This window comes from Eubalaena glacialis, chromosome 17, assembly GCF_028564815.1.
Source record: "Eubalaena glacialis isolate mEubGla1 chromosome 17, mEubGla1.1.hap2.+ XY, whole genome shotgun sequence".
Lineage (NCBI taxonomy): Eukaryota > Metazoa > Chordata > Mammalia > Artiodactyla > Balaenidae > Eubalaena > Eubalaena glacialis.
This window is the reverse complement of record NC_083732.1, coordinates 1,910,000-1,934,025: the sequence shown is the minus strand read 5'-3', so window position 1 is coordinate 1,934,025 and position 24,026 is coordinate 1,910,000. Positions and strand designations below refer to the sequence as shown.

Sequence of the window (24,026 nt, the reverse complement as noted above, 5' to 3'; positions counted from 1 at the left end):
TTTGTATCCATTCAGCCAGTCTGTGTCTTTTGGTGGGAGCATTTAATCCATTTACATTTAAGGTAATTATCGATATGTATGTTCCTATTCCCATTTTCTTAAATGTTTTGGGTTTGTTATTGTAGGTGTTTTCCTTCTCTTGTGTTTCTTGCCTAGAGAAGTTCCTTTAGCATTTGTTGTAAAGCTGGTTTGGTGGTGCTGAACTCTCTCAGCTTTTGCTTGTCTGTAAAGGTTTTAATTTCTCCATCAAATCTGAATGAGATCCTTGCTGGGTAGAGTAATCTTGGTTGTAGGTTTTTCTCCTTCATCACTTTAAGTATATCCTGCCACTCCCTTCTGGCTTGCAGAGTTTCTGCCGAAAGATCAGCTGTTAACCTTATGGGGATGCCCTTGTGTGTTATTTGTTGTTTTTCCCTTGATGCTTTTAATATGTTTTCTTTATAGTTAATTTTTGATAGTTTGATTAATACGTGTCTTGGTGTGTTTCTCCTTGGATTTATCCTGTATGGGACTCTCTGTGCTTCCAGGACTTGATTAACTATTTCCTTTCCCATATTAGGGAAGTTTTCAACTATAATCTCTTCAAATATTTTCTCAGTCCCTTTCTTTTTCTCTTCTTCTTCTGGGACCCCTATAATTCGAATGTTGGTGCGTTTAATGTTGTCCCAGAGGTCTCTGAGACTGTCCTCAGTTCTTTTCATTCTTTTTTCTTTATTCTGCTCTGCAGTAGTTATTTCCACCATTTTATCTTCCAGGTCACTTATCCGTTCTTCTGCCTCAGTTATTCTGCTATTGATCCCATCTAGAGTATTTTTAATTTCATTTATTGTGCTTTTCATCGTTACTTGGTTCCTCTTTAGTTCTTCTACGTCCTTGTTAAATGTTTCTTGCATTTTGTCTATTCTATTTCCAAGATTTTGGATCATCCTTACTATCATTATTCTGAATTCTTTTTCAGGTAGACTACCTATTTCCTCTTCATTTGTTAGGTCTGGTGTGTTTTGACCCTGCTCCTTCATCTGCTGTGTGTTTTTCTGTCTTCTCATTTTGCTTATCTTACTGTGTTTGGGGTCTCCTTTTCACAGGCTACAGGTTCGTAGTTCCCGTTGTTTTTGGTATCTGTCCCCAGTGGCTAAGGTTGGTTCAGTGGGTTGTGTAGGTTTCCTGGTGGAGGGAACTAGTGCCTGTGTTCTGGTGAATGAGGCTGGATGTTGTCTTTCTGGTGGGCTCGTCCACGTCTGGTGGTGTGTTTTGGGGTGTCTGTGGCCTTATTATGATTTTAGGCAGCCTCTCTGTTAATGGATGGGGCTGTGTTCCTGTCTTGCTAGTTGTTTGGCATAGGGTGTCCAGCACTGTAGCTTGCTGGTCATTGAGAGAAGCTGCGTCTTGATGTTGAGATGGAGATCTCTGAGAGATTTTCGCCGTTTGGTATTACGTGGAGCTGGGAGTTCTCTTGTGGACCAGTGTCCTGAAGTTGGCTCTCCCACCTCAGAGGCACAACCCTGATGCCTGGCTGGAGCACCAAGAGCCTTTTGGGAGGTCTGACGTCTTCTGCCAGCGTTCAGTGGGTGTTCTGTAGGAGCAGTTCCACGTGTAGAGGTATTTCTCATGTATCTGTGGGGAGGAAGGTGATCTCCGCGTCTTACTCTTCCGCCATCTTGCCCCTCCCTCGAGTGTTTTATTTTTGAACCTTAATTTCTTCACATGTAGACCTATTTGAGTATAGTGGTATTATAATCTACAGAGTGACTGTCACAAATTTATGTAATCATTTCTATATTGGTGGGACAATTGTCTTGTCTTTATCTTTCTATTACATGTAAATTTTTTTCTGCTAACATCCTTTAAAAAGGAAGAACTGTTGAGCCCAATGAAATGTGCAATTTAAATTTTGGTACTTAATATAAAACTGCCCTCCAAAAATTTTGTAACCATTCATACTCTCACCAAGAGTATTATATGAGAATGTCTGAAGATTTAAATGTATTAAAGGTTTTTATAAACATTAATACATCAATTAAATCTAATTGATGATATCTGTGCTTCACAAAATATCTGGATTCACCAATTCATTAAGATATGGAGAATATAGCTAAAATTTAGCTTTGTACATTTTCTGTCTTCTTATGTATTTTGCCTGACCATAATGAAATCATAAGCAATTGAATTCACACTATTTCATTTGGATTTTCAAATACATATTGCAATTTATCAATGTCCTCTACAAGGGATACATTCTCGGTAATGAATACAAGAGCTCAGGGAAGATATTCTTTTCCTTTGTTGCAAGAGACTCCTTTCGTCTGTTCTAAATCTCAAAATCAAGGCAACATAAACTCAGGACATTGTGAGCTGTCCACATTGCCCTGCAGTTCTGCCCTCACCACAACAGGCTTAGCTTCAGCCAAGCCTTTCTTACGCTTCCATACTCAGAAAGCACACATTTGAATCACGCTAGACTAACACTTTGAGAGTGGCCTGAGACTTTGCAATGGTTCTCTCATTACCACCAAACACCCACCCTAGACTCATCTTGCCCTTGAATTTTGATGAAGACATTGCTCCCATTTCCCCAGTTTTTAAACAGGCCCGTTCCCTGTATTAAACGCTTAAGAGCAGCCTCGGAAGCCTTAGCAATCTTGCCAGCATTTTCTTCCTCTGCACTAGGCTTTCTGACATCACGTTGACTGTTGTTTTAATCTCTCCAGAAAGTGAGTTCTGAGTCTACATCACTTGCATTTATGAGTCACATCTGATCCAAGTTACCTGCATCTCCGTGTGCAACTGAGACCCTCACGGGGGCCTGGAGCCACTGACCATGACTCACTGCTCTGAGGCCCTGGGAGCCCTGCCCTCCTGGAAGCCCTTCTAGAGAAGGCTAGGAGTCTTGGCTTCGTACTCAGCTAACACAGAGGATGAGTCATATTCACACAACAGATCCCGTTCAATGTCACAGACATCGTCACAGACGGTGTGGTGGGCAGTGTCACTGTGTGTCCAACTTAGGTTTACCAGCTTCCAGCCCACTGTCTACTTCCCAGTATCACATTAATGTCATGCTCAAACCTTTTCTAATATACATTCCAACACATCAAAGGATTAATGGAAAATGACAAAACAGAATAGCCGACCCTCTCCCCCTGCATAATAGTTAAAATTTAATGCATTCTACAGAGAAATCGTTTGAATAAAATCATATATTTATCAACACATGAGTGTATACTATAGAGAATTAATACATTATTCAGAATATTTACTAAATCTAAATATATATTTAAACTAAATTTTTTTCCTGTGAGCTAAGAATTTGTAAAATATTCTTTATAGATCACTATGTTCAAAAGATCTTTTAGCTATTATCACGGAGAGAAAAGTTCTCAAAATCTCTTAAAAAGGACAAAGCTTAACATGGTGGCTTCAAAATATAATATTAAGCATTTATTTCCATTGTAAATGTCCATCATGCTCTCATTTGTGTTTCAGAATTTTAAGGGTAGCCCGACAGTAAAAAGAAAATTTACTCTATACTGTTAATAAAAAATACATTTAATATGGTGTGAAATGAAATAAATACTATACTATAGTCATTTACTTTTTTCCTCTGAAAATAAAATAAATCCCAACAAATTGATTATAATTCAACAGAGAAACCAGACAAATATGGTGCTTGCAGAGCATGCTCTGTGTCTACACTCTCCCCACTGGATCTAAATCCCATCCTTCTACATCATGCCCTGTGTCTGTGGACTTCCACGGACTCCATGAGCAAACTCCCTCACCCTCTTGCTTCCCTCTGTAGTCCTTCTACGAGAGAAACTAGCAGGAGAAAAGAGGGGAGGAAGACAGTGAGGTGAGGGTCCAACCCTGTCCCTGCAGAGGCTGCTAAGTGTTCGCTAGGATGCTGCCCCACGGGATAACACATCTTCTGTCAGGCATCCTTATCCGTACGAATACCTGAATGATTTTTATCACAGCCCCTTCCCTTGCCTCTCCCGTGACAGACACAGATAAACCTTTTCAGTTGCTTAAAAACAGCCTTATGCTTTTGTAAGTAATTCCTTAACATCCTCAAATTCGCAGTTTGATTTTTTGCTTTCTCATAGATTAATAGAAATGATCAAATTTGAAAAAGAGAAAAATTTTTAAAAAGACTGAAGAAAATGAAAGCAATTTATAGACCTGTGAGGCAGTGTGAAGCATATCAGCATACGTGTGATGACAGTCCCAGAAGGAGGGCAGTGAGAGAAAGGGGGTGATATGATTATTCAAGGACGTGATCACCAAAAGCTTTAAAAAATCCAGGGAAAACATTAACTTAGAAATCCAAGATAGTCAACGCAGTCCAGGTAGAATAAACACAAAGGGATCTACACCTAGGCACGTCATAAGTCAAACTTCTGAAAGACGTAGACAAGAGAAAATATTGAAAGCAGTGAAACTTTCATCACATAAAGGAAAACTTCAATATGTTTAAGAGCTAACTTTATATTAAAAACTGGATGTCAGTAGACTGCAGAATGACATATTCAAAGTATTGAAAGGTACAAACAAAAAAGGTCAACCAACATTTCCTTATCCAACAGGACTATTTTTCAGAAGTAAAGGCAAAATAAAGACTTTCCCAGATAAAGAACCGCGATAATTCATAGCTAGCAGACCTTTCCTACAGGAAATATTAAAGGAAGTCCTACAGTATGAAAGAAAATGATGCCAGACAGAAACTGGATCCACAGGAAAAACTAAAGAGCACTGGAAATAGTAAGTATGTTGCTAATTATAAGTCTTTCTTCTTTCAATAACTTAAGAAAAAACATGAAACTGTTTAAAGCAATAATTGTATCACTGTATTTTAGAATTTAACATATATGTGATATATATGACAATAATAATACAGTGTAAAGCGTTTGAGATGGATCTGTATTAAAATGCGGCAGTTTCCATATAATATCAATATTAGGTCAGTATAAAGTTGAAGTGAATTATGATAATTTAAAGATGCACAATTCAATCTCAAGACCAAATTCTAAAAAAACAATCAAAACATATAGTTAAAAATCAACATTGGAATTAAAATTCTACATTAAAAATATGCTTAACATAAATAAGGAACTAAAAAGAAATAGAGAAGATAAAAAGACATGAAACAGCTAAAAAACAAATAGCAAAATGGCAGATGTACATCCAAATAAATCAATGATTTTTAAATGTGATTGAGTGAAACAATTTAATCAAATGTAGATATTGTCAGACTGGATAGAAAAACCAAGACCCAACTTTAAGCTGTACAGAATAACATGCTTTAGATTCACCAGTGCAAAACAGAGTAGAAGCAAAAGATTAGAAAAGGATATACCAATAAGACAGTAAATCTTAAGAGATGAGAAAACAGATTTTAAGGTAGAGAAAAAGAAACAGCTCAATCTCAGGATGACAAAAATGTCATTATCTTATAAATATATAACAATTATAAATGTCCCTAACAGCAGAAACCATTATAATGAAGTAAAATGACATAACTAAAAGAAAAACACCTGATAATGATAGTGGGAGATGTAGATATTACCACCATAATAACAGATAGAAGAACTAATCAAAAAGTCAGTAGAAATATAAAGAGACCTGAACAGCCTCTGGCCAGGTGGACACACCTGACATTTGGAAAATGTCAGGCCATCTCCTCTCAGGCTGGATTTTGTCCTTCTCGAATTGGAAAGAGGCCAGTTGCTTAAACGTAAAAATAAAAACTTAGTTACTAGAAATAAGCAATGGATTGCTTTCTTCCTTTTACTAATCTTGAACTGTTAAAATCTAAGTACAACACAAATCCTGTAAGCTATTGAAAAAGATTGCTGACTTAGGCTACATAAAACACAAAGGTTAAATTCCCTTCATGTACTGAGTATGCAGTGCTTGCAAATAAATAAGAAACAATGAGAAGAAAATAGGAACGTGTTCAAAATGTAGAGAAAGACATGACAGGATAGATGCCAACGTCACAACAGTATTAGAAACGCATCTTAAAAATGGCAAGAACACACGTTTCTCCGGTTCTCCAATAGAAAAGACCAAAAGCCAGAGGACATCCAATAAATATGGTGGACAGAGCTGATTCCAGTACATAAAGATGCAAAATAGAATGGAAGAACACGGACAAACTTAATACACATCTGAGTTCAAAACAAAAATGGAATGTCCTGGTGTGGGAACTGAAGAGGGAAAGAAAGTGAGTGAAGTTGCAGGGAAAGGCTGGGGAAGGCAGGGAGGGACTTAAAGCACGAGGGCTTGGGAATGAAACCCTCAGGATGGGAAGGAGACTGGGCTGAACTTCTTCCCAGATGCAGACACTTTACCAGGTTCTTGAGCATCTTCTTGAGGTGCTGTATTCTTGTACAATAACGTGTATATTTCACCCTTTATTACACCCTTTATTAAAAATAGTGGCTTACTTATTCCCTGTTCTTCACTTTGCCGTTGGCACCTAATGAACTTTCGTGGAGAATCTTCTAGACCAGACAGGTGAGGTAGCTCACCCTCTTGATGGTGGGTCACTATCCCACTGACGGGATGTGCAGGTTGTTTCGGGTCCCTTGGGGGCGTGGCTCTGGTTCTCCTCATCAGGCTCCGGGGCTGGTGTGGTTCTTTATCTCAAGACGTACGGAAACTCTTAGCCACCGTCTCTCTTCACACACTGCCTCTCACACGTTGTTTCCAGTCTTTCTGCAGAATTTCCCTTTTTTGGAGCTTCTCATTCTAAACTTCAACTCTTACATTATCTTTCATAGTTTCACCCCTTTCTGTATGTGCTGCATTCTGATGATACTCTCAGATATACTATTTCCAATTACATATTTTATCTTCATTTGTATCTATGCTATTATTCAATTGGTTAATTGATTATAATTTCAAACATACTCCTATTTTATTCATTGTTGAACTTCTGTGGGGTTCTTTTGCAAATCCACATTTTTGGACACCATCTCCTGTTCTTGACTTACAGTTTCCACTCCCTTATTTTTTGAAAAAACACAACACATGAAAAGTAAAAGTAGTCCACAGCACTGGCCCCTGCTGGGCACAGTGACTTTTTCCAGTTCCAGATCCCTTTGTGTTTTGCTTTTATTTTAATTTCTCTGGTTGGGGTACATGTACCACACGGGCGGCACAAAATCAAAACCAAATCCCATAGGAAGCAGAAGAGTTCTGGTCTAATGTATCTTGGATGATGTCTTTTTGGTTTTGTTTGAGACCTAGAGTATCAAGATATGAGGGGACTTAAATACTTTAACATTATGTCTGAGTTATTTAATAAAAAGCATATGTAGAAACATACATATTTATATCAAATCTGAGCTTCAGAGAACACTACATGAAAATTAAGTTAGGAAGAAATTTGAGATGAAAGCAACTGGTCCAAGGTAAGAGTCCTGTCTGAGTGCTAAATCTGGATGAGAAATGAGATTATGTATGATTTTCAATTTTTATTCCTTAACGTGGCTCAGATTTTAAGTAGAGGATGTACCTTGATCTCCTAATGCATCGCTCTCACACTATGCAGGTGAGTTTTTCCTGTTATGCATATACATGAATGTTGAACTATAAACTAATCCTGTTTCCTGAAAGACTTCATTAACATGGTGGAAAGTAGTGAGGGAAAAAATCTATTAACTCCAGCTTTCAGTTTTTGAAGTGACAAGAAGAATTCACTATAATTTCATAATTGTGAGATACTAAGAGATTTGAAATAAAATTTCACTATAATAATAATATTAAAAGGCTAGCAAATAAAAACCCATAAATGCTTATGCTTATCTGTGTTTATTGTATGAGTTAGAATATTAAACAGTTTTTATTATGATTTGTTCTATATGCAAGTTTTTTCAGATTGTTATGACTTCGCCCCGTGTTATTCAAAACCTAGATACATGCAGAGGTGGCGAGGACTGTCCCAAGTCACCGAAGGGAGTGTGCAGGAAGTGTCCCATGTCGTTGTCATCATAAATAAAGCACAGCTCTGGCGCAGTCAGGGTTATGAAATTAATTAAATATTAATGAAATTAATTTAATATTAATATTTAGTGTAATTAAATTACACTAAATATTAATACATACATGTTGAGGGCCTAAAGGGCAAGGGAAGTGATAACACAAATATTAGAGTCTTTTTTTTTTTTTTTTTATAAGGGCAAGGACGTTCAGTTCTGCAGACTTTTTTTTTTTTTTTAAACTTTTGCGTTTATTTATTTTATTTTATTTATTTATTTATGGCTGTGTTGGGTCTTCGTTTCTGTGCGAGGGCCTTCTCCAGTCGCGGCAAGTGGGGGCCACTCCTCATCGCGGTGCGCGGGCCTCTCATTATCGCGGCCTCTCTTGTTGCGGAGCACAGGCTCCAGACACGCAGGCTCAGTAACTGTGGCTCACGGGCCTAGTTGCTCCGCGGCATGTGGGATCTTCCCAGACCAGGGTTCGAACCCATGTCCCCTGCACCGGCAGGCAGATTCTCAACCACTGCGCCACCAGGGAAGCCCTAGAGTCATTTTTAAGGAAACATTCTTCATTTGTATTTTTGGCAAGAATTCCCCAAATGAGTAGGTCTACATTTTCATATATCTGACTATAAAACGACCCTGTCTAGTCCTGGGCATGGCAGTCTTCCCTCACGGCTGAGGCTTCTATTTGCATAATTTATCCTTAATGACTTTTTCCCTCTGCTTTAGCCCTGCGAAACTGTTAAACTGTTTTTCCCAGATGTCACCTGTGCACTCCCAGCCTCAGAATCACCTGGGATGGGATGGGAGCAACAAAGCCAGTTTCCCAGGCATCATCCCGGAGCTGGTGCATCAGATGCTCTGGGCTGGAGGCTGGTCTATGCGCCGCGAACAAGGCCCCAAACACACCCACACTCTGCTGTGTGTCTGCCCAGAGCACCGGCTGGCTCAGGCGTGGGGCCTGAAGGGGGGATGCCGGGTACCCTGGGCTGCACCAAGGGGAAGACAGGTCAGAGCTGTAGGCGCAGCACGCTCTCCAAGGCTCTGCTCACTCCTAGCTCGGTCACATGTGGCTCTGTAGGCAGCCTGGGCATCGTTAACGATACAACTTATACCAGAACATAAATCCTCTACTGCAAAGAACACACTTAAACATTTAATACAGTAATGCAAATAATGGCATATATTAAGAAATTTACATTTGTTATCATTTACTTCTCAAAAATAAACATGTGAGATAGTTAGACTTACACAAATGCTACAGATGAGGGAGCTGAGGCTTAGATAAGAAAAGCAACCTAGTTTTGACAAGCTGAAGATTATTTTTAAAATTTTACCATGGAAATTAACTTGTGCCGGGTGTACCATTTATGAATTGATATCGCAGGTGTTTAGATTTTGATCAGCGGTTGCAAACTGAGGTTGATGTCAAGTGTCAGAAGTCTGTGTCCAGCCATGGGTTCCCTGCCACTGTCACACAGGCCAGACAGGGTGACTCTGAGTCCACAAGCTGAACCTGCGCTTCCTTTTCTTATTCTGATTAATGTTTATATTATGTTTATGGAAGCAATAAAAGTTAAGTTTAGCAAAATAAAATTATAAGTGGAACCAGTTATTTTTATAATCAATTATTTTATTCTAACATCAATTATTAGTCCAATAAGTCAACTAAATTCTTAGCTTGATTAATCGGACATTATTTTCACTCCACACATTAATTTAAGCCTCGTTTTCAACACTATCAGTCAATTTTGAAAATTCCCTTTAACTTTTAGGTCAATTAAACGTAGGTCTCCGAAATGTTTAAGATATAGTAAAACTGTCTTATGTAAATAGCTGTGAAAGTTCTTTAGCACTGCATTCAAATAAATATAATTGTTTTGTCAAAACAGTTTTGACTTAATTCACTTAGATCAAAAGCTTTTCTTATTAGTATGATTAGAAAGACCAGGTATATTATATAATATGAAAGAAATCTAATAAATTATGTATTTTCCTGAAGATGGCAAATGATAGTACCAATTATTTCCACATAAAACTAAATGCAATCAAGATTATCTTCTATTAACGTAATAGATGAAATGAAAGAAACATATGACTCGGCTTTGCGAGTGTTTCTCCATCTTACCTGCTGGTTTACAGGAAAGTTTCTGTTGATTTTTCTAATCTGTAATAATAAATAAACAATAAAAGTGAGAACAACACAAGATCCCCCAAATTTTATGAGAATCTATTTTTAGTGAGTTTATGTAAACTGATACTTACATTGACTTACTAAAATCATTGCATATCTAACACCAATTACGAAAGTATTTTAAAATTTTGACTATCAAAATTATCCCAAATTTCATATAGAAAAATTTTGGAAAGATTTCCATCTAATAATTTTCTCTTTATGAGAAATGAAAAGCCTATGTTTCCATAAAATGTTAAGTGAGAATCTACTGAGAATATGGAGTACCTTTGCCGTGTGGCATGCGGGATCTTAGTTCCCCAACCAGGGATCGAAACTGTGCCCCCTGCAGTGGAAGCACAGAGTCTTAACCACTGGACCGCCAGGGAAGGCCCTAGAGTAACTTTTTATTATTTATTTTTTCACTTTGAAATCATATTACACTCGATCTGTTTTAACACTTAAGAGAACAGAAGAAATGGAATATTCAAACACTAAAGGATAATGTACATGTATCGAAATAGTTTTAGTCAGGACCTCAAATAAAATAAACATTTACTTTAAGACAATTTATTGGCACGTCATAAGAATTTAAAATAAGTCTTCAGAGAAAGAGTTTCCTCTGTATTAAGTCATGTAAACAAACTTTAAAAGCCAAATGAAAATGAGTATCAGATTTAGACAAATGACCTTATAATACAAAAAATCTCTGTTCAACAGAACTTTTACTAATTAAAACCAATCATTATTTTTCATTGGTTTTCTAGAGAAGCTTAAATGATGCTCTCTGTGTGATATACTCTTACATCAGACTAAACACAGACTGCTTTCACTTAGAATATGTTTTGTTGAATTATCTTGGTTTTCCTTTTTTAGTCTTATTTCCCTTTGTCTTACTGATAAACGTGAATTAAGAGAAAATCTGATGAACGTGAGGCACAAAGTTGGAGAAGCGTCAAATGGCTCATGTACGAGAACAGACTTACTGGCAGGATACATGTCACTTAAAATGTGAAAGAAAATAAAATTTGAGCATAGGTATGTGATCTCCGCAGGGTCATGCACAAATACCATATCCTTCTAACATTGCTACAATCATTTCAAAGTAGTTTTTGCTCTGGTGAGGAATCAGTGAAGGAAATCTCTAAAACTATCGGTGCCTTCAGCTAAAATCAGGATAGTCTGGAGATGGGCACAGAAGAGCAAACCCCGAAGCATGTTTCACTACCAGTCGAGAAATTCATACGGAATACTTCGTGGAACTATGCTTCTTACTAGTTTTTAAGGATTGCTATAAAATTCTACCAGCATTTTATGTGGACCGCTGTCTTAGAGTGAGTACTATTTAGCTTTGTATTTTTTAGCTCCCCTAACATGTAATTTTAGTTCTATGAATGACACAAAATGTATGACTGAAGTTAAATAAATGACACTTCTTTGCACAATATTTACTTAAAATGGCATTCAATGAAAACTGTTTTTCAAAATCAAACCTCTGCCGTCAAATTTGCTTAAATGGGATCCTCCAGATTAGTTCAAGAAAATAATATATCGTGCTCCGATTTCTATTTTTTTCTGAATCATACTGGAACATCTCCTTCTAAATAGAAAATCACAGTACCTAAATGAACTAGACAGATATTTTCTGATTTATAGCACAAACACACACGCACATAACACATTGGTAACATACAGCTCTAGGTTTTTAGGGTGGGAACAATGTGGCTAATCTGGGTTCACAGAGTCCAACCAGAGAATATGTTGAACAATTTTAAATTGAGATTAAAAACAGTAACCTGAACAAAATTTTTCATTAAAATGGGTGAAAGGATCAAAAGAAAACAAATGAATTCTTTTAAGTTATCATGGTGTGAACAAGAAAGAAAGAAAGTTGAGGTTTCTTTATAACTCTTGCTTAGAGGTAGCAAGGTAAATATGTCAAGCGGTGCACCGCTATAAATGGTCTTTTTCTGATTTTTCCCTTCTATCACTTAGCATTATCTAATACTGTTTATTTTATTTTAACTTATTTTTGTATTATGATTCCCCAGAAAACAAGATCACCAGGTCATAGATTACTGTCTGTTTCATTAAATACATCACTTCTAGCACCTAGACGCCGGCCTGGGTCTTAGTAGGGGCAAAATCAATATTTGTTGAACGAGTGAAGAGACAGAATATCTCAGAACAGAGTCAAACTCTTGTATTTGACCTCTAACTTAGTCTTGAATGCAAGTTACTTCTAAAGAAAAAGAAAATCTAAATTCCTAGCTTTGAATGTCTATAGTAATTGTAATGGCTTCGATACCTAGAGTTTATACCATAATGGGAAGGAAAAGAATGCTGATGATTTAAAAGCAAGTTCTCACCTCAGAGGAAGACTAGTTCCTCGGTGGACACAAAAATACAGAGAGAGAGGGGGGGGAGGGATCTGGGCTCCTGCAACTTGTCACCTTAGGTCAAGTCTTGAGGGACTGGACACAGAAAAACACAGTTAGTCTGGGGGTCCCAGCGGAGGGAGCTCTGGACTCTTCCCCCGGTGCTCATGGAAGCCCCATGTCAAGGGTGGTTTCCAAATGATGGGAGAGCTGAAGCCAGAGGATGTGTTTCCATCTGAAGGAGAGGCTCCGAGATGTCTCCTGCCTGCGAGGCCGGTGAGAAAATACTAGCAACGCTGGCGGACTGGACGCAGCTTCGTGAGCCGTGAGCAGGAGACGCCAGGGGGACGACACCCGTCAGAGCATCAGACACCACGGTGACGCTTGGCCACCCGGGAGGGACTTCTCCGCAGGGAGTTTACGGGGACGTGGCCTCCGCAGGGTGAGGGGGGGCGGGGTCCCCTCTGTACAGAACTCGGGGTACAGCCTGGCTCTGGCTTTGCTCTCACCAACCCCCAAACCCTGCCCACCTGCTGGCTCCCTCTCTCCTGCCCTCCCTCGCTCCCTCTGTCTCCCTCGCACTTTTTCACCTGGCAAGAGTCTTCTTTCTTGTGTGTTTACCTGAGGTGCACAGAGACGAAATAGCATTAAATGACGCCAGAAGGTGGTGCAGCCCGGGTCTGCGTGACACCGCAGGCCTGGCTCTGGGACTGCATAACCAAGAACCAGGTCTGCCATGAAAACCCGAGCAGAAGTGGCCGGTGACCTTCTCTTGGGCCCTGTGTGTGGGTCCAGCTGTGTTTGCCCTGCCCTTGCTGCAGGACCCTTGACTGCAGAAGGTCTTTTCCACCCCATCTCCCCTCTGTGCCCACGTGACCGACAAGCACCGTCAGTCACAGCCGGCTGTCCCGGGGGGCGTGTCCTGTGCTGGACCCACCTCCCCCGAAGCCCAGCCCTGAATCACAGCGGGGCCCCTACTCCTTCCGCTGCCGCCCTGGCCTGGGGCCCCCCCGGGATGCTCGCCTTTCTGACCCGAAAATCCACAACTGGCTCAGCCATCCTGATTCTTCTTAACTAGGATCTGATTTAATCCTCTTTCTTAGTATCATCTCAGAGCTTTGTAATTGATTGAAAGAACCCCATTTATCCACTTTGTTAATGATTTCCACATGAGTGAAATTAACAGAAATGCAAAAATAATGGCAATCATTAGATTAATACATATTTTGGACTAAAGGGAACAGTGGGTACTAAGACCTGACATATTCTTGCTATGCCAAAATATAACGCAGTGTTCTACTTTTATCAGAAATTCAATTCTGGAAATTTAATTATGACAAATCTCAATATGTAAATTTTGACATTTACTTTAACTTTCAGAGACAGTGAGAACTAAACACAAAAACATGTTTGTGAAGCACACATGATTTATAGAAACACATCTATGGGATGGCTATGCTAAGAAGAAAAATAATTTAATCTTACAAAGATATGCAAAAACTTTTCTAAAAATTTAATCCCAAATTAATAAAAATAATGGTAAAGTAAATGTAATAAGTAAAAGAAAAAATAATGCTTTTTTTACATCATATAGAATCAGCATTTGTATCAAATTAACAAATACCATGGTTAAAAATTAAACATATAAAATCCATTTAACAGGAGACTATGAGAATTACCCTTATCATTAATGTGTAAAAGTGACATTAAAAATTATAGCCAAGATAATATGGTAAAAATAGAATGTAAAAGTATGACCATTAGAAAGAACAGCTTTGTATGGCATTAATGGAAGATAATCCACTTTATTATAAATACCCAAGACAATTAGATTAAAAATGACTTAGTGATTTCAAGGTGTCTGAATATGAAATACGTTTATCCAAATCAAGTCTTCCTAAATTTGAAAAAAAATAGAGAAATAAAACAAAATGCTTTTTAATCAACCTAATACAAATAAAATTCATAACAATCAACCTAATATGAAATTATAGATCCATTTCTGAATGTCAAATTTCTTCCAAATTAAAATATTATTTGGTGGTGTTATTCTAGTGCAACTATTTTTAGACCTTTATGGGCCCATCAAGAATAAAAGGTCAAATACACCCAAAGGTGTTTAAGGTTAATCTCAGGGGGCTATTTGAATGCATTACAGAATTACAATCATTAAAACAGGGTTTTACCCTGCCAAACTAATTGTGACAATGACTTTTGATAGAAAGTTAAACATTGAATCTAAAATATATATTACTGAGTTAATGATAAAGATTGTATTTTAAATTTGAATAGAGAACAAAGCTGGAAAAGGTGGTTAATTACTTGAACACAATGCATCACCCACAGACTCCCAGTGCAACTCATATTTAATGCACACGTATTTATGACGGGATGGGGTGGCCTGAGGCACATCAACCTTCCTACTGAGGGCAACAGAAATGGAAAGATAAACCTAGTAAAAGCACTTTGTTTAAAGACTCCTGAGAGCTCCCGCTGTAACTAGGGTGGGCATGGCTAAGATTCCGGAGATGAGATGACGAGTTGACAGCTCAGGGCCACTAGGCAGGCTCGGGGACAGACGCCCAGATGGAGAGCATGTGGACAGACAGAGGAGCAGAGCATGTATTTTCTCCTGGGTTCACGGGGGCAACACGTGAGATCTGTGCGGCTTCAAATGCAACACTGCTTTTCACCTCAAGACAGTTGCTGGAGTCTGAATCTGAACAGGACAAAAGGCTAAAAAAATTAATCTGAGAACCTCTGAAAACAGACCAGAGTTTTGTAAATCTGTGCTGAGAGAAAAGCCAGAAGTCAGAGCCCGGGGGTAGATGTATTCGGGGAATAGACATATGCTCTGAGCCCCCAGGCTTGGGGCGGGCGGGGAGGGTGGGCTGCACCTTTGGGGCAGAAGAAACAGAAGCAGAGCCTTACAGAAAGTTCAGCCCCGCCTGATTCAGCTGGATTAAGACATCAATCTTAGTTTGTGAGACTAAAGAATGTTTAGAATCTTTGATTCTTTTCCTAGACACCTATATTAAGATATAATTAGCAATCTTTCACAAATTAATATGCCAGAAAATTCATAGGGCACTATTACATTAATGATATATTTTAAATGATGTGTATGTCAAATAATAATCCATTCATTATTTAGGAATTAAACAAATAGCAAAATACCTATTAGTCCATTCAATGTAGCTAGGAAAATGCCCATGATTAAATGTTAACTCAACAAAGGATAATACCATCTACACAAGAGGATGGTAATTTTATTTTATATATGTCAACAAAAGTACACATTTTAATGTACATGTAACATATACACTAATAAGAACAGTAGCAATAAATATACCATTATTATTGTAATAAATTTTCATTTTCATTCTCTTCTGAACTTTAATAAATACCTAAAGTCTAAAATTATTATGAAAGCACATATTTTAAAATATATTTTTACCAACTCTATTACGTCAAATGGCAAATAGGGTTTAGTGTTTGATTTTCTAGGAAACAATATGCCCAATAGATATAAAAATCAAATAATATAGATATACTCTTGCAGGAAGAGAAGTTTGAATAATTTTTTAAGGGAAAGAACACACTAAAAACCCAACGTGAGAAGAATCTTCACATTTGGATGAAATGGAATAGAAAAGACAGTTCTTTTTCAAGCTCTTACAATTTATTACTGAGAAGAGTACTTTCGGCACACCATCTATGTACTTTTGTAGATGTTAAATAATATTAAGAAAAAGATGCATCTTATTTTATCAAACATTTTCACCATTTATTTTGCCTTCCTACTTTATTCTATTACGTTAGTGATTTTTTTTTTATGGGAATCTTTGGTATTAATGAAGTCTTATTTAAAGAAACAAATATTTTAAAACTCTATTATATGCAATAGTATATTCTTATATTATTGAAAGGTTAATTTAAATCCAGTAGCTTTTTCATTACAGAATTTTCATTAGAACTTAAATTTAAAATTAAATTAAAAACTTGCGACTCCCCTTAAAAAACTTGAAGGACACGTATAAAGGCATTGAATACTCACATTACAAGTGTTTTTCAGATTATATTTCTTACACGCAAGAACTGAAAATAAAATGATAATTCTACTACTTTATAATTTACCCAACATCAACAGTGAACATCTGCTTAAATATTATGAACTGTATTTTAAGGAATAATATTCACTTTGTCTGAATGCTGGGGAGAATGATAATATGTGTCCCTCTTTTTCTTTGAAAACCTTTAATTGAATGTCAATGATGGAAACCCCTTAAAGGAAGTCTAGTTATTGCAGGTCTGTTAAACTGAGAATAATTACACAACTGGTTCTAATAAAGATCTGTTTCGATTTAATTTATTAAAAATAAAATTTGGAGTAATAGGAACATCCATTTGTTTTAAATATCACTCTTATTTTTTAATTCCTTAATTCCTTTTTAATTCCTTAAAAAGCGGTAATGTTGTCTTTTGACATTCTCTTTAGACAAAAAGAAAAATACATAGGATATTCGAATATTCTTTTAGAATGTTTTTCTCTTCCTACATTAAACGTCTTTAGGGATTTTTTTCCAATTAAATGTTTAAAGATAAGTGATGGGCTTACATTTAAAAAATTGTATCCTAATTCTATTACTCTTTCACTTTTTCAACCTCATGTACACGTCAGGATGGGTGCTGCAGGACCCTGCTCACAAGGTATATTTTCCCATGAAAATTAATTTTGAAGATTTATCCAAGGAAATAATTCTTATGGAAACAAGAAATGGTCCCCCAATTTCCTTAGAGATTTGCGGCCAATGTTAGTTAGCAGATGTGTGAGGACAAGGACAGATCTTTGTTCCGTAGATGTAAGTCCTCCCGGAGACACACGATGTTAGTGTGGGTGCATCACGGCGATATATCCATTCTGCAGCTGTTGATAAAGCTGCCTTCACCAGGAAAGGGAAGAATCGAAAATGATTTCTGCCTCAGGAGCCCACATTTCAGCTCAATTTTTTCATCCATTTTTCTCAGACTATGGATTCTATGCCCTGGCCACCCTGGTTATTCCCCAGGCCCATGGGTACAATGTAATTGCCTGCCTTGTTGCTTTTAAAAACCTATCTATCTATTAAGAGTCCATCAGGATGACCACCCAGTGTTATACCCAAGTGAACTTTCTTATTTGTTCTAGTACAAGAACTTTTCAATTTTACCTGTCGCCATCCTTACGATTAGCATGTATATGGTATATATCATACATAGTATATATAATACACACACACACACACACACACACACACACACTCTTATTGTGAATTAGAAGCCTGAAAGCTAAAAGTAGGTTGCAGCCATTTATAAATGTCTAGTTCTTTGTTCAGAGCTAACTTACTCTTCCATGAATTCACGAACTCCAGAAATGACTGTATGTCAGACGTGAAGGGAATGCCAAGGGCACAAGATCCCTGTCCTCAAGAACCATCTGGTATAGTTGGCAAAACAAGCATGTCTCTGGCATGAGTGTTAGAGCAGGTCGCACAATGTCTGAGCAGATGTGAGCGGGAGGGACCCTGGCCGGGGGTGGGGTGTGCGGGCAGTGGGGACCGTGGGCTGCAGGCAGTGATGGGATGTGTTTTATCTGCCGGTGTTGGTCACAGGTGGAGAGAATAGGTCCCATCATTGCCACATTATCAGTCAGGCTTCCTCAGGAGGGGAGCGTGCAGTGGGTACAGTAAGAATCCAGCCTGGATCCTCGGGAGAGGCCTGCAGCTGTCTCTGCTCCCTCGCGCCTGGATGTTAAGCTCAGTTTCAGAAGACGGCAGTTCTAAGAGACGTTCCGTGGAGCCACTGCAAACTCCCAGTGATTTCCTGCGTGACGTCCTCGGGCCTTTCATCTGCGTACTTAGTGCCCTTCTCCACACGACATCCGCTCCTGGGGGGAACGTGCACTGCTCGGTGCCCTTGGTCTCACCTCCCGAGAAACAGAGGCCGAAGAGGATGTACAGTCCTCAGGAGGCAAGAGTCGTAGGTGAAGGGAAGGGAGGCCGGGCAGCAGAAAGCAGGCATCAGCTGGTGAGCGGTCCGTGGGCCCGAGCTTCTCATCAAACGCTGTCGGTTGTTCACCAGGTGTGACCCGCCTTCAGAGCCTCGTGCAGTCACCGCGTTTCCAGATGGTTCATCCAGTGAGCAAGGGCGAGTCCTCTGTTAGCTTGCTTCCTCCTGCCACCTGACTTGCACTGGACAAGGAATGCCCCGGGGGAGGAATTACCCCACGTTCCCGTGGAGTTTCCGTCGGCCTGGGAGCAGCTGTGGGCCCAGGACGGTCAGCTCCTGTCACTATGAGCATGACCGAGGCCACGTTGAAGTCCAGGCCTGGGCAGGGGTGGCAGAAGGGTGGGTGTGTCGGGGCGAGGGCCCCTGTGCAGCGCCTGTGGCTTTGAGGCCCCTGGAACATTAGGGGCTGGGAACGCTCAGCCGGGAGAAGAGAAAGACTGAGGCCCAAAGGGGAGGCAGGGACGGGGCCAGGCGGGCAGAGCCCAACCGGACCAGGGCTGGCACGGAAGCTGTCCAGTAAAACTGCCTGTTTGCTTATGACCGTGCTTTATAGTTAACATCAAAGCCGACGTTCTGGATTGAGCAAGTAAGTATCAGCTAATATTCTCCAATATCAAGAATTGTTTAAGAAGTTTAACTGTTGGCGAGTAGTTTTCTAAGAGACAAAGTAGGTTGGTTATTTTACATATGCATACAACATAATGCCCAGACTTGCCCTTGCTTTTCTTCTGATTTGATTTACTGACTCTGCCATTGTCTGATTTCACCCTCTGTGACCCATTTTTGGTTGACATCTGCATGTGTGAAGTTTGCATTTTGGTCTGTGAGGAGAAGCAATGCAGAAAACAACACACTACACTGAAGTGCATCTAAGGACTCAGAAAAATCAGCAGCTACAAAAAGGAAGAAAAAGCCTCCTTACGTGACACCCATGCCTGTCAGAACCACACGCTGCAACCTCTGATCACAGACTTCAGTTCCTTTTCGGTAAATCTCCTTTCTGCTAGGCTTTACTTTGTCATGACTTTCAATTCACCTACAAGTTTCGTCAAGTCTTTTTAATGCGGCAGACACCATAGAAGTTTCTTCTTTAGCTTTTTACAACCAACGGTATTATGGAAAAAAATTCCCTTTTTTCAACTTGCAAGTGTTTGCCATCTAAAATAGCAGAACTCTACGGATTAAATATGACTCCCAAATAATGTTTTTTGCTCCTGCAGGTAAATGGGTAAAATATAGGAAGATGGCTGAAATACATCCTGCAGGAACTCAAATGACTGATGAAATGTGTGTGTGTGTGTGTGTGTGTGTGTGTGTGAATCCTGAAGGACTGTGACCATTCCACAAAAAGCACAGGGGTGTTGGTTGTTCATGCATCATTTTTAGAATTAATATGTTTTTAGTATTAAGCAGTGTAGTAGATATTGTTGGTTGTCTGACTCAAAAGCCATTCACAATCTTCTTTCTTGGTTTTCCCACTACAAACACTAGAAAAGGCAGAGACTAGCCACCCCACTCTCCAGCCACCCACCTCTCAGAATCGTCATGGGGCTGAGTTCAGGAGGAGAAGTGAGCATTATTAGTCCAGTAAAGAATTTCTGGGAAATTTTCTCTTATCTTGATAAAAGGGGAGAGATGTAGCTGGCGCTACTTATCCTTCTTCCCTTTCTTTCCTGTTCTGAACACTGAAGTGATGTTTGGAACTGTTGCAGCCCTTATGTTACCATGAGGTGGCAAACATAAGGTAAAAGCCAACACTCTAAAGGTAGAGGATAATAGTAGCAATAATGAGTGTAGGCAGAGGATGGGTTCTGGGTGGATGGTGGTTTCCAGCAGATGCCACCATCCACAATTCTTTTCATTTGGGGAAAAATCCAACTATTTACTCTATCAGTATTTAGGGTTTCTCTAATTTGTTATTGAAAGCATTCTCAGTTGATACAAACATTTGGGGAAAAGAGTCTATTCTTTTTCACATAATAAAATATGAATTATGTATTTTGAAAATCTCATATATGCAATCATTCTTATTTAAGATCACAGTAATTTTCATTGAACCGCTAAGAATAGAAGCATTGGGACTTCCCTGGTGGTCCAGTGGTAAAGAATCTGCCTTGCAATGCAGGGGACATGGGTTCGATCCCTGGTCGGGGAACTAAGATCCCACGTGCCACGGGGCAACTAAGCCCGCGTGCGCGCACCACAATTACTGACCTCACTCGCCTCAACTAGAGCCTGCGTGCCGCAAACTACAGAGCCCACGCACCCTGGAGCCTGCGCGCCACAACTAGAGAGAGAAAACCCGCACGCCACAACTAGAGAGAAGCCCGCGCACCACAATGAAGATCCCACATGCCGCAACTAAGACCCAACAGCCAAAAATAAATTAAATAAATAAACAATAAATAAATCTTTTAAAAAAGAATAGAAGCATATTACATATACATATATATTTATATCTGTCTGCGTGTGCGCGCACACACACACACACATACACACACACACACAAGTGATACATTTCAAGCAGCATACTCCATTCCAATAAAGGAAATGCATGCATAGGACATATATGGAAGAATTTAGACTAGAAGATATCCCTTTATGTCAGTAGGTAACCTTAGTAGAAATGTCGCATGAAATTCTCTCTGCTTATCAATCAGGATTGATATTAGTGCTGGAGCAGTAAAGAGTGGTTGGAAAGGTTAGATTCATGAAATGCTGGCTGAAAGAGAGCTTTGCCTTTTATCGTCTTCCCTCTGTCTCTTTTAAAGATGAGGGAACTGAGGGGTAGATCTGTGGCTGCCAGAAATATAGATGCTGAATGCTCTAGTCACTACTAGACATTTAACTCATCTTGTCCTGTTTTATCAACATTCTGTTATCCAAACAACCATCTTTCAGAAGATGAAGAATCTCAAATGACAACTGGGCAAAACAAAGATGTGCAACCTCACATACAATAAGCAAATCGATACGGCCATTTACTGGTGGTTTATGGATTAAATCATTTAATTTAGAGTGCAGCTGGAGAGAAGAAAAAGTGCAAATGTTTCAGCATCATTTAAGGGCCAGGATGTCTAAAGCACTTTTTCATTTAACCCTCACAGTGGCTGAAGCTATCAGTGCCCGCTGACGAAGGGGACCACGAAGCCCAGTCCCAGAGCTGGTGAGTAGAGACCAAGGCTCCACACCGAGTCCCTAACACCGCAGCCATGCTTTCCCCATGGCAACCATACCTCTGCAAAAGCATCAGCTTAAATTCCCTTTGATCAAACAATAGCGTGTTCGGAGCTATACTTCCGTCTTCCTTCACTTGCTTCTTGCCCTTTCTCCCTCCCCCTTTCTGTGGTGTTTGAAGGCTCCCAGCCCTGCCCGGCCCACCGAGGCACTGAGACACACAGACCCTTCCCACTCCAAAGACAGTCCCTGTTCAGGTGGCTTTAGCTCAGCAATTATGATGACTTTTCTTGTGATATTATTACAAATGAGTTATTTTGAAAGGGTCTAGGGACTCAAATAATATTGTAGGCTGCTTTGCACATGGACAAACTAATAATACATATATTAGGCTGTTTTCTGTTATATGCAAGTGCATGTCATGGTTATTCTGAAAAAGTTAAATGCGAAAGAGTAAAAGTATGATTTTCAGATTAAACCATGAGATTTAGATTAAGTGAAAAAAATTCAATGGATTTATTTTGAAGATAAATAGGTGCTATATTCGTTTTCTATTATTGAAATAACAAATTACCACAAACAGTGCTTTAAAAGAAACACTAATCCGTGATCCTGCAGTTCTGTAGGTCAGAAGCCTCAGTGGGCCTCTATGGGATAAGATCAGGGTGAGGGCAGGATGGTCTCTGTCCGGAGGGGCAGTGTCCCCTTGTCTTGGGCAGCTTCTCCTGGCCTCCCGCTCTCTTGGGGTCCTGGTCCTTCCCCATCTTCAGAGCCAGCAATGTCAGCCCTACCCCTCCCCATGCTGCCATCTCCCTAGTCCTCTCGTTTTCCTACTTCTTCCACTTTTAAAGACTCTAGTGATTACACTGGACCCTCCCAGATAATCCAGGCTAATATCTCCGGGGCACATCTGGTTTGGGCAAGAGTGCCCACCCAAGATTCAGCCTCTGCTGATCTGGTGGTGTCATCATATTGGAATCGCTGAAAAGGACAAGAGGTTTCAGACTGACAAAAAACCCCACAAAACCCAACACAAAAAAACAACGCAATTATATTTGCTGTCTGAAAATTTTTTTCTAGGTCGTTGAATATAAAGGTTAAAAATAACTTGACAAAACTATTTTGATTTTATTTTACCATTATCCAAGGTGGCACCAAACTAAACAATGGAAGATGATGCTTCAGAGAGACTCGCCTTAGAGCCGTGCTTGCGCCGAAGCCCGCTCACTTTACTTAGGCTACTCCCTTACCCCGTGGAAGGAGAGGAGGGCAGGAGCCATGGGTTAGGGGGCTGGGTCCCGCTAAAGCCTAAACCAGCTCCCTACTTGCATAGATTTGTGAAGGTTAAGATTCATGAGTTGCAACAAACAGTACTTGCTTCAAGTTAATACTCTAAATTTTGGGGATCCCCAGAGGAACCAGAGGGAGAAGCGATGTAAAGATATCTAGATAGATGCATATATAGATAGATATACAGATATAGATAGATGGATGATATATATAGATACAGATAATAGATATTTTAGTGCTCACATGCTAAATATCTATTTTCAGTTATTTAACTACCGTAGATGTTACAATGTTTGTGAATGGAAACTTAGGTGTCAATACTGTTGAGCTGATACCTTGGACTTAAACTCTCAAGACACAGTGATTTTCTTTAATCATTCCACAATAGTTTTTATTATGGGTGTGCAGTGGTCCATTCTTAGAAGAACACCAAGCAGCTGATGCAAAGTTATGTATGTATTGAAGAAATTCACCAAGGCTGAGGAACTGGCCAGGAGCCCCATGAATCACTACTTACGTTGTGCTTTGTGAGGCTGGAAATATTGGTGGCTACCGCATGCAGCCATTCGCCACAGTCCTCAGCAGAGAGGCACTGGATGATCCCACTGCAGACCCCGTCCACCGCGATGACTTGAAAAGCGTTCTGCCTGCGGAGATGTCAGAACAAATTAGATCAAAACATCATCTCATTTGTCTGTTTGCGACTTGAAATAGTTATGTGTTCAAAAGCTCTTCTTTCAAACAACATAAATGCAGCTTCAAATTCATATTTGCTTACTTCTCTTTTAAAAACATCTGTTTTTAAATGGAACACTAAAGATGAACCCAGACAGCACACAACTTTGAATGACTACAAAGCATCTTGAGATTCAGATACATTTGGAGAATCTTTGAGATGCATATCTAAGACATTTGAGAGGGATTCTTTCTCCAGTGTGCCATAAAGTTATACATAGATGTTTATCCATTATTTTG

The 24,026-nt window shown here is 39.4% G+C and overlaps 1 protein-coding gene across 4 annotated transcripts in view; it reads right to left on the bottom strand.

Annotated features, from left to right (window-relative positions):
- Positions 1–24,026, bottom strand: part of SNTG1 (syntrophin gamma 1) — a 480,938-nt gene that overhangs the window by 92,612 nt on the left and 364,300 nt on the right. For all 4 annotated transcript variants that reach the window (XM_061171420.1, XM_061171419.1, XM_061171421.1 and 1 more), the window contains exons 12-13: positions 23,569–23,698; positions 10,114–10,152 (exon numbers count right to left, since the gene is read on the bottom strand). In XM_061171420.1, coding sequence (XP_061027403.1) covers positions 10,114–10,152; positions 23,569–23,698 — 169 coding nt within the window. The remainder of the gene's footprint in view (positions 1–10,113; positions 10,153–23,568; positions 23,699–24,026) is intronic.